We start from the raw sequence: 18,676 nt of genomic DNA on the forward strand, positions 1-18,676 counted from the left end.
ATATTCCATTGCCAAGACAGATTGGTTTGCTATTTGATGTCTGTTTTTTCTTTGGTTGTTTGTTTGTTTTGTTTTGTTTTGTTTTCTTTTCTTTTTTTCATTTTAGATACTGGAATGAGCTGTGTAAAATTTATCAAGATAGGTTCTGGGGCACCACAGCATTTTAATTTCCAAAATGAAAAATAATTGTGTTTCCAAGATTTAAAGAATTGAGGTTTTCTCTGGGATCTAATGTGATTAAAATAGGTGCAGCTATTTTTCATGATGGGCTATTTTGTACAGTGTCTGTAATCACAAACCTTGCCAGACATTGTTTTTTCAGGTTCGCCTCTTCCGATTTGAACTGAAAGCAGAAATCATGGTCCCAGACGTTTGTGATGAGTAAGACAGGTTCGGCTAATGCAGGAAACGCTGGAGATTAGCTGAAACGTTACCAGAACTGGCAGAGAGCTTAATAAAGCCCTAAGTGCTTTTACGTTTTACCTGCGATATGATGCTGCCCTCCAGCCTGGACCTGACTCGTGTGTTCTCCGAGCCTCTCTGCAGCGTGCTTACAGCATTCAAACGAGAAGGCAGAAAGTCAGCCAGGCTGATGACACAAGGGGACAGTGGCAGAGGAATTATGACATGTTTGCATACTCGAGTCTCCCTTTGTTGTGGAAACATTTAATTTGAGACTATCGGGAAAGCTGAAAGCTCTGCGAGAGAAAGAAGCACTCTGCCACCTAGTGCGGGCTGTGTCCTTTGCAGAGAGAGAATAGCCAGGCTTGATCAGGAGGAAAATCAACAGTACTGTGTCACTGTAGTGCGGCAGGGCCATTTAGAAAAGGACTTTATTCTGCAGATTTCTTACAAAATCCATGAAGATTTGTGTGTGTGTGTGGTTTTTGTTTGTTTGTTTGTTTGTTTTTTGTTTTGTTTTGTTTTGTTTTTGCATTTGAAATGATAAGATTTTTTATTATCTCTCATGTCCATACACATCTTTCCTTGTACCGCAGCTGAGAAAAGCCTGTATTCATAACTCTGTTAATCCAATAAATCAAAACATATAGAAATAATAAACGTCTGGATAAGCATCTGAGCTATTATCAGAACTGAATAAACCCAGCAGAATTTTGGTCCTTGGCACCACGATGCCCTGCTGTGTGTGGAGCTAAGAACCAGATCATGCATGCATTTCAGATCTCACCAAACACTCTGATGTTTGGGGTGATGTAGGGTGATGTAAAACCCTTCTATATGGTAAATCTTTCAGCACCCACTAGAGCGGGAACCCACTGCATCTTTTGCAAAGCTTTTTCACTGAGCTTAGATTTCTTGCTCTCAGATTTGTTTCAAGACACATGTCTGTTATTGTTTGAAGGTGTCTGCCCCCTAGGGCAAAACCTAATCTTTTTGGCCAACGTTTCCAACACTTGATCCTGCCAGCTTAACATTTTCACTTTAACCACAGATGCAAAAACCTGCTGGAGACATTTTACAATAGCAGTGTCGTTAACTAGTGACTCTTGCTATCCGCTGTTGTTATCTGTGGGGTGACATTGCTGATGATGAGAAATAATTGCCACCAAGGCTTTCCTAGGCAATGGCACAGAGTGAAGGTCCATGTTAGCTAGCAGAGTTGTTTCAAACTGAATGACAGCATGCAGCGACACCTGCCCATTATTTTGGAGTTGTGTCACCACTTGCTTAATAGCCTACTCCTCTAAACTTCATAACTGCTCCATCTTTCTGTCATTTGCTTTTGACTCAATTTTCCTTGGTAATTTGAGGAAGGACAGTGATGGCAGTGAAAATGTAACTGCTTTAGAAGGAACAAGTATGCCCACACCAAAAGATAAATTTTGGGCATTCAGTATCACACATGGAGCAAAAAGCAACTGAGCTTAACAAATAGCAAAGATCTTTTTTTCATAAAACCTAACATAATAGAGGGCCAAGGAATGCAGGTACTAAAGAAAGAGAAACAATTATAACAGCCACAGAGTACACATAATGTGCAGGAGAGAGAGGCAGAAGTAGGATTTTTAGCAGCTTTGTTAACAGGAGAAAGTGCATTTTTTTCTCCATATTTTTTCAAGGTAGCAAATGTTCGCTTAGCAGCATACCTGGCAGATGGTTGCTTTACCACTCATCATTTGTAAAATCTGTCAAGGCAACATTTTCTGACTTTTTTTTTCTTTTTTTCTAGCAACTCTTGGTCTCTTCTGTGATAAACTCCCAATAGTTGAAATAAATACTGGGTACTAAGCCCCAAGGACAGAAAAAGACTTGTTGAATTTATACCTTCCTTTTTCATGTGTGTTGCAAAGCAATAATTTATCTACCAATCCAGCAGAAGGGGACAAAACTCTCCTTGTGTGTCAGAATTGAAGTTAAGTAAACAGAATGGTCGTTTGCTTTTATGAGCAAGTAGAAGATCCAGAGGTGGCTCCTGAGCCTTTCAGAGCCAGAGAAACAAAGTTCTTCCCCTAGCCTCAGCAGTGCTCTGTCAGTCAGTGACTTTGCTTTCACTTGGACCTGTACTGACTCAAACAGACATTTCTTCTGGCATGCATTAGCATAAATGAAATCCAGATCACACCCTTACTGGTCTGACTGTCCATCCTGTACCAATACTGAACCTAATCAGATCTCTGCTGAGTACTGTGGGGTTTGGTTTACCTGTATGGAAATGGGATCAAGTTTCAGCCTGTTACCTGTTAAGCCCAGTCTACATGTGGCCACTTTTCTTAAACTAAAAGTAAGATAAGAATAACCCTTTTGTTTTTCTTTGCAGTTGTCATGCATCTGTACTATTCTGACACTAAACCTGAGTTAGTGAGCATCCGTTTGCTCTGCCAGATCCAAAGCTCAGAAGTGCCCACCACTGTCACTCAGCCCCATGCTTGTTTCATCCACAGTGGACTTGGTGACCTCCACATTAGGAGGACACATTTCAAAGTATTAACTAGCTTTCTTTAAGAAATGTTTTAAATTAACTGAAGTAAGCAGAGAGGGTTGTTCTGCTCTGCTGTGTGGTAGGTGGTCAGAGGTGTTGAAGGCCAACAAACTGCCTTCAGCTCCACCATGGTGGAGGTGGCAGCTGTGCTGGGCTTGCACACAAACATACAGAACATCTTACTCCTGAGGCAGTCACCTATTCAAGCCAGACGTTAGGGCAAGCCCTGAAAATGTTACCAGAAGCAATCCCTGATCAGTACTTTTCGAAACCAAAAGCAAAAATTCAAGAATGTGGATTATCCAGTTTTCACCCTTGTCTTTACTTCACATAGGTCCTTAAACGCCAAGGTTACGATGCAGCCTGTGACATCTGGAGCCTGGGGATCCTGTTGTACACCATGTTGGCAGGGTAAGTGGAGAGGTTTTCCTCCAGAGGGCGTACTTTAGCAGTGATCAAGCCAGAGAGGAGTCATACACAGACTGCAAACTGGCTGTCCTCCTCAGGGAGATGTGCTCAATTGTATGAGGCAAAAAAAAATAGATGCCAAGACCCAGAATTAGAATAAGTTTTTCCAAAACATATAATTATCTTTGACACTTTACAAGTAGCTTAGGTTTTAACAGCCTGTGCCAGTAAATGTTCACTGAGACATCTAAAAGGTTACTCTCCACTTAAGTTACATGAAAGTTTTACATCAGAAGAGTAATTTAGGAGTGGCATGCAGAGAGCAGGTCATGGTCACCTCACCCGTAAGAAATTTATTCACTCCTATTAATACATGTATTCTCTTCAGCTTCATTCTTCTGCGGTTGTTGTTAATGAGGTATTTCAGCTCCTTCAAAGGCTAAAACAAAGAAAACAAACTAAAAAAAAAAAAAAAAAAAAAAAAAAAAAAAAAGCAGTTTTCAGAAAGTAAATGAATAGATCAGTAAGAACAGCAACAGGCAGCATGATTTTGATTAAAGAACTACCAATCTCTAAAGTTAAATATTGGCACAAGAAGGCTGGAAGATTGAAATAAGCAGAGAGGGATAAGAATAAGATGTGCTGGGTGAATGGGAAACACAGTGTACAAAGCCAATCTGGAGATATCAGGCCCCTGCACTTCATTTCTTTTGCTGGCTGCAGGGTGTGGTATGTGTGTATTTATCCCAGCTAAGTGCCACTTGAAACTTTTCAGTGACCTCTGACAGCTCTTTAGTCTACTTCATGATCATTCAGCTGGCAAGACGGCAAGAAGCTTGGATTCATTCCTAAATTCATACAGGAAACAAACAGATCCTGCTGTTACGTTATTCATGTCACTTGCTTTGTGGCTTTCAGAAAAGGTGCCAGGAGTTTCTGTCCCACATATTTTGTTCCTGATTACAGTTGTGTTCAGCGTTAGCTGAAATACACTGGGACTTTCTGGAGCAGTCTCCCAGTCTGCTGTGATCCTCTCAAAAATGCCATTTCTACTTGGCTAATGTCATGGATTTGCATTGATACACAACCAGAATCAGTAAATAAAATCAACCCATTACCAAGAGTCACATTACTTAGCTGATTATATTCAAAATGTTTCTTTTCGAAATGTGACTCTAAAAAAAATCCAAATATATTTTAATCTGAAATACATATTACATAATCAGCAGATTCTAAATTTGCCACCAGGTGCCACTAAATTGTATCTCACCTTTTTCTACACTTAAAGGAGAAAATAAGAGTAATGTGATCAGAAGTGCTGACTTTTTAGGTGCCACCACTGTATTAGGGATGCTCTTGTTCTTCCTTACCAGAGGAGAGAAGCAGGAGCTGACTGTTGTTTGCACTCAGGATGTTATCCTCCTCCCATCATCACTATGAGCTCAGACACTGAAGGCTAGAGTACGAGTCTGGATCCTATTAATATTTGGTATTGCAGCAGTGGGAATGACAGGCTTTGGAGTATTGGCCAGTCCTGAACATTCACTGCATCCTTTTCAGTAGTTACAGCATGGAATAACAGCATGGATCTCTCTGGGCTGAACTTCTGTGAAATCTGAAATGATCTGGAAAGCTAGAAAATACAGTGTGAGGAATTGAATGTGCTGGGGGGATAGGAAGCTGTGGCCAAACCAAGACGTCTGTTTAACAACCTAAAAACCAAACTGGCAGGTTTCCAGAAAAGAAAAGGCAGATGGAAGGGAAGATATAAAAATCCCAGATACCCTCCTCTTATAAATCTACACAGCTGTTCAAGATTGCAGAATAAAATTTGGCTTGGCAAATTTTAGTCAGTTGCAAAATTTTACCACTTGTCACTTTATGAAAAAAAAAAAAAAAAAAAGGCCCTGTACATGTGGCACTGATTTTGTAAAGCTGAGTACATGTTACTACTAATTTCTATCTGGCTAGATCAGGAAGATTTTAAATAACCCATTGCATATAATTTGTTTTGTCCAGCAGACTTGCACATTGTGATTTTGTGATTAACAAAGAACTGCAAAACAGACTACAAAGGGTTCTTTTTTCCTTTCTTTTTTTCTGTTTCAGATATGAAGTTTTGTCCTTTATTATTTTTACTCTTTGTTCACATTATCAAGGTTCTTCTATCAGCAATAAAACTGAGTAAAAATGAACAAAGAAAAAGTGAAAACCTGTGAATTTAAATATATATATATATCACATTGCTTAAAAATAAGAATGAAATGGAAATATATCTAAAAAAAATCTTTTTTTTTTATTTAATATGAGGAACCATTGTACTGTGTAGCTTGAGTGAAAATGAAGTAGCTATGGTGGTCCATTCTGGAAGCAAATTCCCGTTGTAATCAATGGTATTTAATATGGTATTTAATATTAGATTCTAGAAATTATATACCTGCAAATTACTTTTTTTTTTTTTTTTTTTTTTTTTAATAGGTTCACTCCTTTTGCAAATGGACCAGATGATACCCCAGAGGAGATTCTGGCCAGGATTGGCAGTGGCAAATATGCACTTACAGGAGGAAACTGGGATTCAGTATCTGACACTGCAAAGGTCAGTGGACACTTTCTCAGATTTTTTTCTTGTTCTCTTGAACGGGATGGCAGTCTGCAATTGTAACAAACTTAGAGACAGTCAGAAGGGTTATTTCTCAGTGTCTTATGAAATAAGAGCTCACTTGTTCATACTACTCTAAATTAAAAAGTGCTACAAATTTTGGTAGTTTATTTCATTAAACTAAGGCATAATATAGCACCATCAATTATGCACTGTCAAAATTAATATTGCACAGAACTGTTTTGTCACGCAGCTGAACTTTTAAAAGAAGTGTAGGGTAGTCAGTGACACAAATACGTGGTCTATATGTGAATCACCTTTTTCTTCCTCAAACTTAAGCATGAGCAGGCAGTAAATAAGGTAGCATTTTTAACTTTTGTACTGTCTGCAGTTGAGGCTGCCCATCTATTACAAAACCTGAAAAACCCAGGAGCTGGAATTCAACTGGTGCTGAGACTATTGGACATGAAACAATGCACTAGTCTGACAGTGAGACAGTCTAGTGAGACAGGCGGATGGGCAGGAGAGCTGGCAAGCTTGCAGTTGTCTGGCATCAATTAGAAACTTTGACATAATTTTTATATTCCCTCAGGAGATATCAGTTTTAGCAACTGGCAGTATCCAATGGAAAAACATTGATATATTCCACCACAAAACCACAAGAAATCCTAGCAACTTATTCATCTTGCTAACAGCACCTATGAGGCTCATTGTCAGACAATGAATTTTTCATCAGATGTCCGGTTTGGAAATTAAGATATTCAGATGTGGTGGAACTGGTATCACTGAATTTTAGCTGCCTTGAATGTTTGGTTTCTGTTCTATGCTTCCCTTGTAAGCAGGCTCCAGAGTCAGTGAGGAGATGCCTCCAGATGGCATCCTCTCTAGGTAGCATTTATCACTCCTACAAGGTCACTAATAATTGTTAACAGTCTTTCAGAAAGCTGCATACCTGCCACCTTATCTTTTGTTTGGATTATCAGTTGAGAATTGAACATTAGCCCTGAAAATTTTGAAGATCAGACTTTACACTTAAAAACTATAAAGCATATCTGAAATGCATCCCCCTCTCCATTCGGCATGCTGATGACTGCCATTGGGAAGATCTTGGTAAATCCTGCACTACCAGCAATTACTTTTTCATTTTTACTGTCTTCTTCCTTTTAAACCCAGGACATTGTGTCTAAGATGCTTCACGTAGACCCTCATCAGCGCCTCACAGCAGTTCAGGTGTTAAGACATCCGTGGATAGTGAACAGGGAGTACCTGTCTCAGAATCAACTCAGCAGACAGGACGTTCACCTGGTGAAGGTATGCCCTACACCCTTTCTTCTTTATTTCTTCCAGAAAGAGTTGGGATTTGTGTAAATATTCTGGAAAGTGACAGAGGAATTGGGAAAATAGTTTGCCACAGAGGCCAAATGTAATATGGCAGTAGACTAACAGTAAAGCTTTTTGACCCATTGTCTGCTTGATATTTTTAACTTCCAGCTGCATTATAATGAACTGCTGAGAGTCTGCACATCGTTCTACCCACTGCTTTGAATCAGAGACACCCCAGCTGTCTCCCAGCCAGCAGACGCTGTGATCATTTTGTGGAAATTGTCCCTGCACAAGGGGATTGGATAGGGAAATGGAGGGGAGAAGCGTGAAAGAACTGAATTTGAGCCCATTTTTTTCTCTTTTTCTATTTCACAGGGTGCAATGGCAGCCACTTACTTCGCTTTAAACCGAACACCTCAGGCACCAAGGCTGGAGCCTGTATTGTCCTCCAATCTGGCTCAGCGGAGGGGCATGAAAAGACTTACCTCAACCAGGTTGTAGCAGTACCCCAAGAGGCCTCTTTGGAAACCCACAGTTTATTATTCGACAGATTCATCTTTACTTGGTTAGAACTTCTTTGGACACCTTGCATACGAAATCACCAGAACTAGCAGAAGCCCAGCGTAAGGCAAAGTTTGCCTTTGCTCCATCATTTCTTTTACATTCCATCCAGGATCCTGAGTTCAACAACTTCACGAAGATGTGCCAACTTTGCTGGTAGCTCTGTTTCCTTACTGAGATAAAGCCAAATAATGTAGACGTGCTCCATCCTTCCCTCCCTAGGAAATACTATTTTTGAGTCTTGAAGATGTTCCGTGGGAACATAGTTTTCATTTTGTTTCTCAAGAAAAGCACTTTTTGTAATGAAGACGCAGTCAGGTTTGAATGTTCTCAGAGGTTCCAGCAGGCGTCATGATGAAGTGGCTCGGCTGGTGACCCCTAAACACCTACTGATCTCCACTCGCTCCAGGAAGAGTGAAGGCTGCAGAAACACATGGGTGATATCTTACTTGAAATAAGTGTTATACGACATGAAGGAGAGCGAGCTGCCAGTGGTGGAAATACCATCCAATTTCAAGAAATCTTTTGCACTTTGCCCCTGATCTCTCTGGAAGAAAGTCAGCACTGGTTGAGGAGGAGTGCGTGCCGTGAGCTTGACTTACTTGGAGGCCTGACCCACCAAGAGCAGAAAGTCTCTGAGAAACTTGGTCCTCTGAGGAGATTATGGGGTCTCATGAGACTGTGGGAGAGCATTCATGTAAAACACTGGGAGTAGGAGCCCGTGGGTCAGGGGACACAAAGGTATCTGGTCTTGGCTAGCAAGGAGGAGACCAGCAGGCAAAGCCACCCACGGCAGCATGGTGGTGAGCGCTGCCCGAGGGAGCTGGCGTGCAGGTGCTTTGGAGGCAGACTGAGGTTCCCTCTGAGGGAAGGGGATGGTCCCCCACCTGGGGGTGGTCCAGAAGAGGCTCTGTGGGTGCCTGGGCTGCAGAGGGGCCAGGCAGGGTGGTGCAGCTGCCCTCCCATAGTGATGATCCTGCTCCAGGCCTCCTCCGATGCCCTGCTTCCTGCCCTTCCTGCAGTGTCTGCTTCTGAGGGGCCCAGCTAGCTCTGTCACAAGCTTTAATAACAGTACATTCTGAGGAGAAAGAGGAGGATGCTGTGCTTTTATATTTATATAAATATATACACGTGTATTTATATATAAATATAAAAAAAAAATCTGTACCTAATACCTGGATTTTTCAGGTTCATGGAAAGAAAACATGGTTGAAAGGATCTCAGCAAAATGGACCTTTTTTTTTTCTCATTCCCTGAGCTATTTTTTTATTGTTTTTCTTATCCATTGTGGCATATGGTGGTCAAGAGCTGACCGGGATTCTTCTTTGTACTGCATTTGTTAACTTTTGTTTTCCAAGTGAATTTGTCACCTCAGATGCTTTGTGGGAGAAGTTAATGTGCTATGTTGGCTTTTTTTTTCTGTTGTGAAGGGGAAAAAAAAATGTGAACATGGAGCTTCGTATGCTAGAGATAGCAGTTTTCCTTGCTGAGTAGTTTGTACATTGTGGTGCCAAACTGGAATTTCCAGACTATGGCATTGGTGTCCAAGGGAACGAGGAGTTGCATTTGCTATAGCAATATGCTCCCTAAAACGATCTGTGTTCCAGTGTTGACTGAATTTTGTTTGTTTGCATTAGTCTATTTTTAAATTTAAAATTATTCTTAATAATTTAAACCAATATTTAATGTTCAGGTTTATGTGCTGTGCACACAGGAATGCTGCAAAGCAGCTCTCCTTGAAGCCCTTCTCTTTTCTAGAATAAACAATGCTGTAAAACTTCACAGAGAGGATGAATTGGCTTGAATTGGAGTGTGTGAACACGCGCAGGTGTGTCTATGTTTATCTACACAGCAGCAGAGAATAATATACCTTAACTGGCTAAGCTACTCTGGCTAAGCTGTGCTCAGTATCAGCTTTTTGCTGCCTTTACACTTTTTCTCTCTCTGGAAGCTAATTAAGTCCCATGTACTTCTGTTGTCAGCACACTGAGAGGTGAGTCTGCAGGTAAGGGATGTCCTGGCTCGTGCAAAAATGCTCTGGCCAGGTCCCTGGGAGTGACTTCTGTCCCAGAGGAAGGCAAGATGAGCACAAGGATGCTAAGGGCAATCTGGAGGGAGGGCTGGATGTTCTGGTGTCCCAGTTGATTTGTGCTATTTCAACAAAATGTCTTTTTAATGTGTAATTGTATGTGGGCAGAAAGAGTGCTGTAAATATTAGGTACAGTTTTTGTCTCCCCTGGAGATTTCCTGGTCATCTTTCATTGGTTCAGTTTGCTTTCTCTTCACAGCCATTGGAAACAGTTTGATCACCTCTTGATATACATTCAGTCTTAGGTTTTTGAGCATTTTTATTTTTATTTTTATTTTTAATCTGAATATTGTTGTAAGCCAAGCTTACTGGATGCGGGTCTTCCAGAAACTTGATGGTTTGAATCTGTTCCTGGTCTAGCTCTTCAAACTCACCATCTATATCCCTATTAATCATACAAGGTTTGGGATGTGTACTGATTGGTATATTTGATGATCATTGATTATTTTCCTTTAAAGGCCCATAAATTACATATAATGGTTTTTGATTACCAAGATTTTGTTGCCAGTGCATCCAGATGTATGCACGTGTCTGTGTCCATGCAAATACACAAAAACATGCCATCTCAGCTTGTCCAAATTAGAAGGATATCAGTGTAGTCAGTGCTTGAAGTGATACTCAGAGGAGTTGGGTCTGTGGTTTTCTTGAAAATCTGACACTGGTAACAGTAGTAGTTGCTCTGGGTGTGGACAGGCACGTGGCTTAGAAAGCAGCTCTGCACATGGATGAAGTTGTCATGTGGGACCTCCCCTCCACCCCAGCTATGTATCCTTGTGCATATCACAGCAGATCACCCACCACACAGGCTTGCTACTGGAGATACTCTTGTGATGGTTTTTCTGATCTGTTTCAGTCAAAATGAACCCAATTAATCCATTTTCATAGTTGATCTGGCTGATGCAACTCACTTGGACTGAAATACAAGAGCCTCTGTCAGCAAATTGAAGGCACAGCCACTCCTGCTGGTTTGCATTCATTATTTCAGACTGATAGCAGCTGCCACTTCCCCCAGCCCAGCTGCATCCAGGGGAAGATGCATGACCATGGCCTAACTGCTGCTCTGCCTGCTTTATACCAGCATCTCCTTTCCAGGCGCCTTGCTACACGACAGCTCAGCAATAAGCATTTATTCTTTCTAGGAGAAAACTTAAGTGAAAAAGGCTTAGCCTCTCTCTCTCTCTCTCTCTATATATATATATATATATATATGTATGTATTTAATCTTAAGGAACTTTACTAAATGCTGTGCTTAATTCCTGAAAGTCTAAAAATCTCTTTGAATTATTTTTTTTTCTCTTTGATAATACCATCTTGCAAGTTATTAGTCCACAAAGCGACCTAGTGCCTTAGGCTATTATTAATAGTACAGTTCAATTTTCAAACCATCAAAGTGCATAAAGCAGTGACAGTCCAAGGCATCCTCACTGTGTCTGTCACAGTCAGCTGAATAGCTGACTGTTTAGATAGACAGAATTTATAAAGCCTGACGTTTTCATCAGAACACAAATAACCCCACAGACACTTTGTAATCAATCCCTGCATCTGAAAGAAAAAGAAAAAAGGAGGGGGAAAAAAAAAAAAAAGTGACAAAAAATTCTCATTTGCTTCTGAAGAAAACCAGCATGAACAGCTCCCCACCCCCTCTCCCCGGGCATGGGGCTGACCCAGGCACAGGGTGCTGGGAGGATCAGAGTGTGTCGCGCTTCTCTAAAGCACGGATCGTGTGTCCCTGAGCTTCACCTAGCCTTGCGTGTAGCACCAGAGCTGTTTTCAGCCAGACTTATGGCTGAACAAGTTTTGGACTGAGTTTGAAATGGATAATAATTCTGCTGGCCTAAAGGGTAGATCAGACTCTATTAGGAATTAACACGTGAATCTTTAAGGCACACAGAAAAGACACAAATCTGTTTGCCTGGGTAGTGCTGTGCCACAGCACAAGAACTGAAAACTCGTACCAGGCACTGGTACAGCTCAGTAAAGGCAGTTGCTTAGTGTCTGACACGACTTATGGCCAGGCTCGGATCATCCCCTAAACCACTCCTGTGTGCACTTTTGCGTGCCACAAGGTTTTCTTACGCCACTTGTCCCTTGAGCTGCAGCCAGTGTGTGCCAGTGCTGAGGCTAAAAAAAGCCAGTTACTCTCTCTTGACCTTAGATGCTTTCTGTGCTTTCCCACCTCTCTTATCCAGGTCACAGTGGGGCAAAGCAAATGTGTCTGAACAAGTGGCTGGGGACAGCAGCAAGGCAGCAGCATCTTCTCTGACGGCAGCGCTGTCAGCACACTGCTGGGTCGCAGCTCGGATGCCACCCGCCTCCCTCTGCCTTATGCTGAGCTAGGCTCAGGTGTCACCATTTTTTGTAGGGAAATGGGTTACCTAAGCCAGGCTGTGCACACAGAGGTAGAAGGCCAACTGAGGCCTCGAAGTTCACCACAAGTTCACATAAACTGCCTGTAATCGGGAGGTGTGGACTTACAGATAGCATGCCATGGGGAGACAGTGCTGACTGTGTATTTTGGCCACAGGTGAGCTTATAAAGAAGATAGTAAAAATCCTGGCATCTGTCTATAAATAATCCATTTTTACAGAGGAAATCACCAATTTTCTGGAGTGTGATGGCACTCTAGATCCCTCACAAGAGGAAGGCAGATAAACATGGAAGGTAAAACGGATTACTGAAGCAGAAAAGGAGGTATCTTAGCTTCCACAACAAAACAATTTTTTTTTTTTTTTTGAAGCTGTATGTTAAGATGTTTGTAGCAAAATTGCCAAAGCAGACAATTCAAAGCAAAATTCCCTCTCTAAACATCTGCAGACTTCTCCTTCAAACAGGAGCCAAGTGAGATCCAGGGTCACGCATCTGAATCCTGACAGACAGACACACAGCGCAACTGGGCCAAAGATCCTTTAGATTCACATAAAAAGGTTTAAAATAATGCCAATCAGGTGTTTTAATATAGTTCATAATAAAGGAAAATGTGCATACCTATTTTCTTTTCTCCATTTTGAAGTACACATCAAAATACTACAGAAGTGTGTACCCTTACATGCCAGCCGACCTTGCTCCTACAGCTCTGTGCTGCCCCAAGGTGTTGGGGTTTGGCTGCCCCCTCCATGGCTGCCCATAACAGGCACAAGTAAAAATCACACATCCCTCAGGGTCTGAGAGCAAAACTTTGAGTATTTTTACTCAGAAAATGAAGGTAAAAGTAAGGCTCTCGCTATGTACATAACAAAAATCCTCAGTGTTTTGGTGAAGGGTGGGTGGAAGCCTGTGGAGAACAAGAATGGTATGGAGAAAATAAAGTCATGTTTGTTCTTACAGCCAAATTTTAGCCAAAACCAGTTTGTGAGTTTTGTGAGCCTCGGCCTAGCATCTCCACGTGCAAGTGGGTGACCACACACGCGAGTCAGACAGCTAACCAGGCATCTGATCATGCATGTAAGTGCTGGCTTGCACATGTAGAGGTTTTGCAGCCTAAAGTACAGAGTTTTGTCGTGTTGTATCCACCTGTGTTGTGTTAACCATGATGTTCAGTGTTGAAGTGTACAACCACCCATTCTTGGCTAAGTATAAGCAGTTGCAGATTTAGTTTGTGCTCCACTGTCTCATAAATGGATGTGACAGTCATAATTTTCAGACATCATAGACTGAAAGGCAAAGGGGGAAAATTCCCCTTTTGGATAAAGGGGAATTTTGAAGGGGGAGTCTGGACATAAGCATTTGGAAGCAGAGAAAATGAAAACCAATTGCAAAAAGATTGTTTCTGATTTGTTCCTTGTAGCTAAATCTTGCCTCCCTTATTCTTGTTGTATGTGTACCTTATTCTGTACGCGGCTCTGATGCGACCCAGGGTCAGCTCAGAGCAGGGTCCTCCTGGTGTCACAGCGGTGGAGCCTGGCCATTAGGTGATGATGTGTGCAAGGGGTTTACTTGGGCAGTATTAAATGAATCTGTCAAATTACGAACCATGATCTAGCACTTTGTTTACAGGCTCCATATTCATGTTTACAATGATTTCTGAGGCTCACACTTTTTACGTTTCCTGTTTGAAAAGGGCAGCCAGTGTACAGATATTTATTACGTTTACCAGCATTTCCGAATAGATTTTTTTTATAGTACATGGTTTTATGAAGTGTAATATTTTTATAGCAGAACGATGACCTTTGGACTTTCTATATTGTTACATACAACTGTTTGCAAATAAGCTCTTTGCTCCCCTCTCTCTGTGCACTGTGTCCCGTGTTGCTGCTGCTACTGTTGCTGGCCTCAGCTGCTGCTGCCCCGCGGTGCTGTGGGCTGACGGTGTTGTGAAACTGTGCGAGCTGAGCTGACTGCCAGGAGCTGTGACTGTGCCAAAGGGCTGGCTGCCTGCTGGGATCCCAGCAGGAGGATGGGGAGCTGGGCTGTACCAGGCTGTGGGTGGCCCCGAGGGGAAGCCTCAGTGCTCACCTTTGTCTGTATTCTGCTGTTCTGGCTTGGCATGCCCGTCCTTTCCTTTCTTTATAAAGAAATAAAAAATAATAATTAAAAAAAAAAAAAAAAAGAAGAAGAAAGAAAGAAACAAGTCCTGCTTGTTTTTGCATGACTCCTTTCCAGCTCACAAGCACTGGCTGTGTTTGAATGCTATGTGTTGGTCACAGTAAAGGCACACCATTACCTTTCCAAGTTACACCTGGAGCTGGTACCTCCATGCAGGTACACTCAGACCTCTGATTTGGGAAGCAACAAGTAAGCCTTTAACCCCTCATCAGCTAGACTGTTCACCCACCAGGCAAATTTGGGATTTCACTGCCAGACCAACGAGAGCATTCACACAAGCTGCCTGACGTGAATTTCCCTTACCCCTCAGAGCCCTTCTATGGCACGGTTCTTCTGAGAACTGCTGGCAAGCTGCCTGCATAGCCTCTTCTGATTGCTGACCTTATCAGTGACCACAAAAGCACAATCAGCCTCTCCTACCTGGAGGGCTTGGTTCTGGTCCCCCACTACCACATTCAGGTCCAAGTAAGCGTAACCAAGCAAACTTGGACTTCAGATACATGGCATAGGCTTTCTGCTCTGCCCAGAGGTAGCCTTGTGCCTCTGTTCTCTTGCAAGCTGCTCCTGTCCTCCTCCCACTTCTGCCCTTTCTTTCCTTTCTGTGTCCCTAGCAGAAGCAACCCTTCCTGCTCCTTCATTCATTGTGGTCCTCCATTGCTAGGACACCTGTATGTCCCTTGCTGCTCTCTTCCTCTGTGCCCCAGTGCCTGCCACAAATTATTCATCCTTTCTCTTACCAAGCTTTTCTCCCAGAGGTCCATCTTGTCACCGTCATAGCCTTTCCAGGGAGGTGGGGCAATGACTGATGCACATTTGTCTTTATAGGCCCAAAAGTTAACAAAAGAAGAACCCCAATCATGTACAAGAACACCCAAACGAGAAGACCAAGGGGAAAAAAAAAAAAAAAAAAAAAAAAAAAAAAGCAAGCAACTCTCCCCCACCTCCTCTAATTCCTCCTTTAATATGACCATGGTCAGGGTAACCCCAGCTCAGACACTGTTTGACACACGTGGCTCTGCAGAAGATATGGTGAAGAAGCCCTGTGGTGTGCAAGGCCCTGGGCAGGCAGACGTAAGTCTTTCCCCCTCACCCCAGAAAACACACAGATTACACATCTGGAGGCTTTCCCTGTTCTGTGGTGTAGCACATGCTGGCACTGACGCTACTCCCAAAAGAGGAGGGCTGGCCAGAATATGCTCCCCTATCTGATAAAGGACACGGACCTTTCAGGAAATCTGCTTTAGCAAACGTCTCAGATCACTGCAGCTATTGGTAAGTGACCATAACTTTTCTTCTGGATAGAGATGAATGCATTTTGTAACAGAAAAAAAAAAAAAAAAAAAGCAAGTAACTCCTCTTGGAATCCTGCCTTTTAGTCACCATTCATCCATTTCCTCTTATATATCTTCTCTTTTAAGGGCGTCTCATTTAAGGGCAGCACAACTGCTGGCTGAGGGCCTCAGGCACTGCAGCATAGCAAATAGCAGGTATTAACAGTTCATGTCTGAAGATCGTGAGAAGCACAGGTTTTGTGCTAAAAGCTATGGAGCAGAACTGAAGACAAGGATTTTAGCCTATGCCCATCTATTGGGATTAACCACGGATCATGTTGTTGTGCACTGTCTGATGAAGATGCCATGCGCCCATTTTCTGGATGCAATGTGGAAGAAGGGGATCTCTGGACTGGAGAGCTACTCGTGGTGCTCTCCCTGTTTTCTAAACAAGCAAAGCTGGCCTGAGCTCGCTCTTAGTTGAGGAAATTAGTCTATAAAAGGCTGGTGAGTCAGTCTGTGGCGAGGCTGCTGGTTGGGCAGGCTTGGCCTGCTGCTGCCTAATTGATTCTTCCTGTCCTTCAGGTTCTGCCCTCACCAGTAAAAATAGCCCTGGCCATAAAACCTCGTGCCTGCCCCACGGCAGCTAGCAGGCTTGAGCTCTAACGCTAGTCACCTTGCTGCTGAAAGAAGAACATTATTGCGTTAATGCATGTGAGACTTTCCCTAAAGGCCTGAATGTATGTCACCTGTTGGCATGAAACAGTTTCACTTCTAGAATCAGTAGCTGTTACATTAGGGCCATAAACACAGCAAACTGAAGCAACCCATGTCTCACTTCTTCAGAGAAGCAATAAGACTGACCTGTTAGCTGTTACACGCTTTTGGCATTGCCGATCTTTTGTCATGTGGAGCTCAGGTCTCATTTCAGCCACCAGCCTGCTGCCATCTGCACCAGGGCTGTGGTCACTGCTGTGGGGTTTGGATACTAATAAGGAGGGCAAAAACTCTGTCAGGGAATTAACAATGCTTCACACCACCTATACCATATGGATAAAACCTGTAACAAGAGCTGGTCAATGGTGTTTCCCCCCAAAAGCAAAAGACTTACCAGCCTAAAAGCAAAATAAGTAGTAATAGTACTTGTAGTGCACTAATTCCTGTGAACCACAAGAGGGCCTTAAATAAATATATGCCAGGCATGAATGAAACCTTCCAGTACAAAGAGATGATGACAGATCTTGAAGAAGCTCTCCAATTAGAATTACTCTGTTTTAAAGAGTGAAAAGCAGACCACAAAACCTTCAGTTCTTAAATTCCCACTTCCTGGAGCCAAGTGATGGCTCGTGAACTGACAGGCTACATGAAGATTCTGCGCATCCATGAGATGTGAGATAAAGCTCACACCTAGTGAGAGCTGTTCCACCTTTGCGTCAAACACTGCTGGAGCAGCGTCCCTGAAGCGTGACATAGCAGAGATGTGTTTTGACCCTGCCAGGGTGCCCTGCCATGGGGTGACAGTCCCCATTTTTAGCCCAAAGAGCCTGCAGAGCTGGAAGCTTCAGCTTCCCAGGAGGCGGGATGTGCAGGTTTAACCAACACCAGCCTGAGGAAGGAGCTGACGGGGTTCCCTTTGCTGATCTGCAGCACCCTTGGCAAGCGCTGGAATCACAGGGTTGCCACATGATGCAGTCAGTGTTCACGCCGCCTCCTCCTGAGCTTTCACAGAAAAGTATGAACTGCTCTGACCTCTGGACAACCTTCAAGGACACCCTGAGCAGAAAGCAGCAGCAAAGTCACAGGGTGCTGTCACAATAAGGGCATTCCTCTGCTCCAAATTTCCTGTTGGTTGGGTTTTGTGGGGCTTCCTGCTCTGAGTGAAAGGTTTTGCTTCTGGCATGGCTCATTCTTCCCTGCTCACCCACGTGGCAAAGCTGGGCACGCAAGACAGCCTGCGCTCCTCTCCACGCACCAAGGACCAGTAGCTAGGTATTGCACAGCTTTTGGATGTCAGCTCTTGCATTTACTTTGTAAGGCTCTCAGTGTAATAAATAAATACATATATATTTAAGTCATTGAGAGAACTGAAACTGTAGCACTGCCACTTAGTATTTATGTTTATTGGAAAGATCAATATCCATATACAAGTGGTCCTCTGACTTGAGTGGGACACAATGTTTCAAAGTTTTCTGATAAGAGGACTCACACCACAGACTTAGGTTATCTACAGTCACCCATCTCACTTCTGCACATGCACATTTTGGATTGTGTGTCTTTATTTTCTTAAAAGTATGCCCACCTATATCACTACCTTTTTTTCTGCTGGATGTTGTATAAACCCTAGTGACTCCCTATATAAACCCAAATGACTCCCTGTTGAGTCCCAAATGACCTTGTAGAAGTCCACCAGGACGTATTGTTTATTTCACTTTGATCCCAGCAGCTTTGGAAAGGACTTTGGTATGTTTACCTTCAAGTTACTCATCTTGTATGCCTACAGTTTGTTTATTCACTGTAGTCTACTGAAATCCCCCCTTTTAGCCTGTTAAAGAAACAGGCCAAAGGTGATGTCAGGGTCCCTATCTGGGTGAGCATCACCAATTCAATCAGAGACAACCTTTGGCTTCCTCTCGTAAGTCAGCAGCATCCCAGATACTGCCTTGCTCTCACCTTTCACCAGTAAATCACAGAAATCTCAGCCCACCAAGCCAAAAAATGACTCCCACTGAAGCAGATTTAACACTGCTGAGGATACGGTAGTAAGCCCAAAGAGTGCCCAGGTGTAATCTCACCTTTCCGGCTCAAAAGTGCTAATCTGCTTGTTTTACTAAATCAAGCCTATCACTATTTGTGTTCAAGGTTTTCCAGCAGCACAATTCTGGGGAGTTGTGCTTTAGTTATTCTGACAGTGGCAAGAAGCCCAGAACTGTACTTTTCCACCA

At 42.8% G+C, this 18,676-nt stretch overlaps 1 protein-coding gene across 13 annotated transcripts in view; it reads left to right on the plus strand.

Annotated features, from left to right (window-relative positions):
• Positions 1–13,883, plus strand: part of RPS6KA2 (ribosomal protein S6 kinase A2) — a 303,450-nt gene extending 289,567 nt beyond the window's left edge. For 12 of the 13 annotated variants that reach the window (XM_084513721.1, XM_084513720.1, XM_084513724.1 and 9 more), the window contains 4 exons: positions 3,276–3,352; positions 5,828–5,945; positions 7,122–7,259; positions 7,647–13,883. In XM_084513721.1, coding sequence (XP_084369847.1) covers positions 3,276–3,352; positions 5,828–5,945; positions 7,122–7,259; positions 7,647–7,772 — 459 coding nt within the window. In that variant the 3' untranslated portion in view covers positions 7,773–13,883. Of the gene's footprint in view, positions 1–322; positions 3,193–3,275; positions 3,353–5,827; positions 5,946–7,121; positions 7,260–7,646 lie in introns of those variants that run through there. The other variant, XM_084513717.1, reaches the window with a different exon arrangement.
• Positions 13,884–18,676: the final 4,793 nt, after the last annotated feature.

This window comes from Aythya ferina (assembly GCF_964211825.1).
Source record: "Aythya ferina genome assembly, chromosome: 3".
Classification (NCBI taxonomy): domain Eukaryota; kingdom Metazoa; phylum Chordata; class Aves; order Anseriformes; family Anatidae; genus Aythya; species Aythya ferina.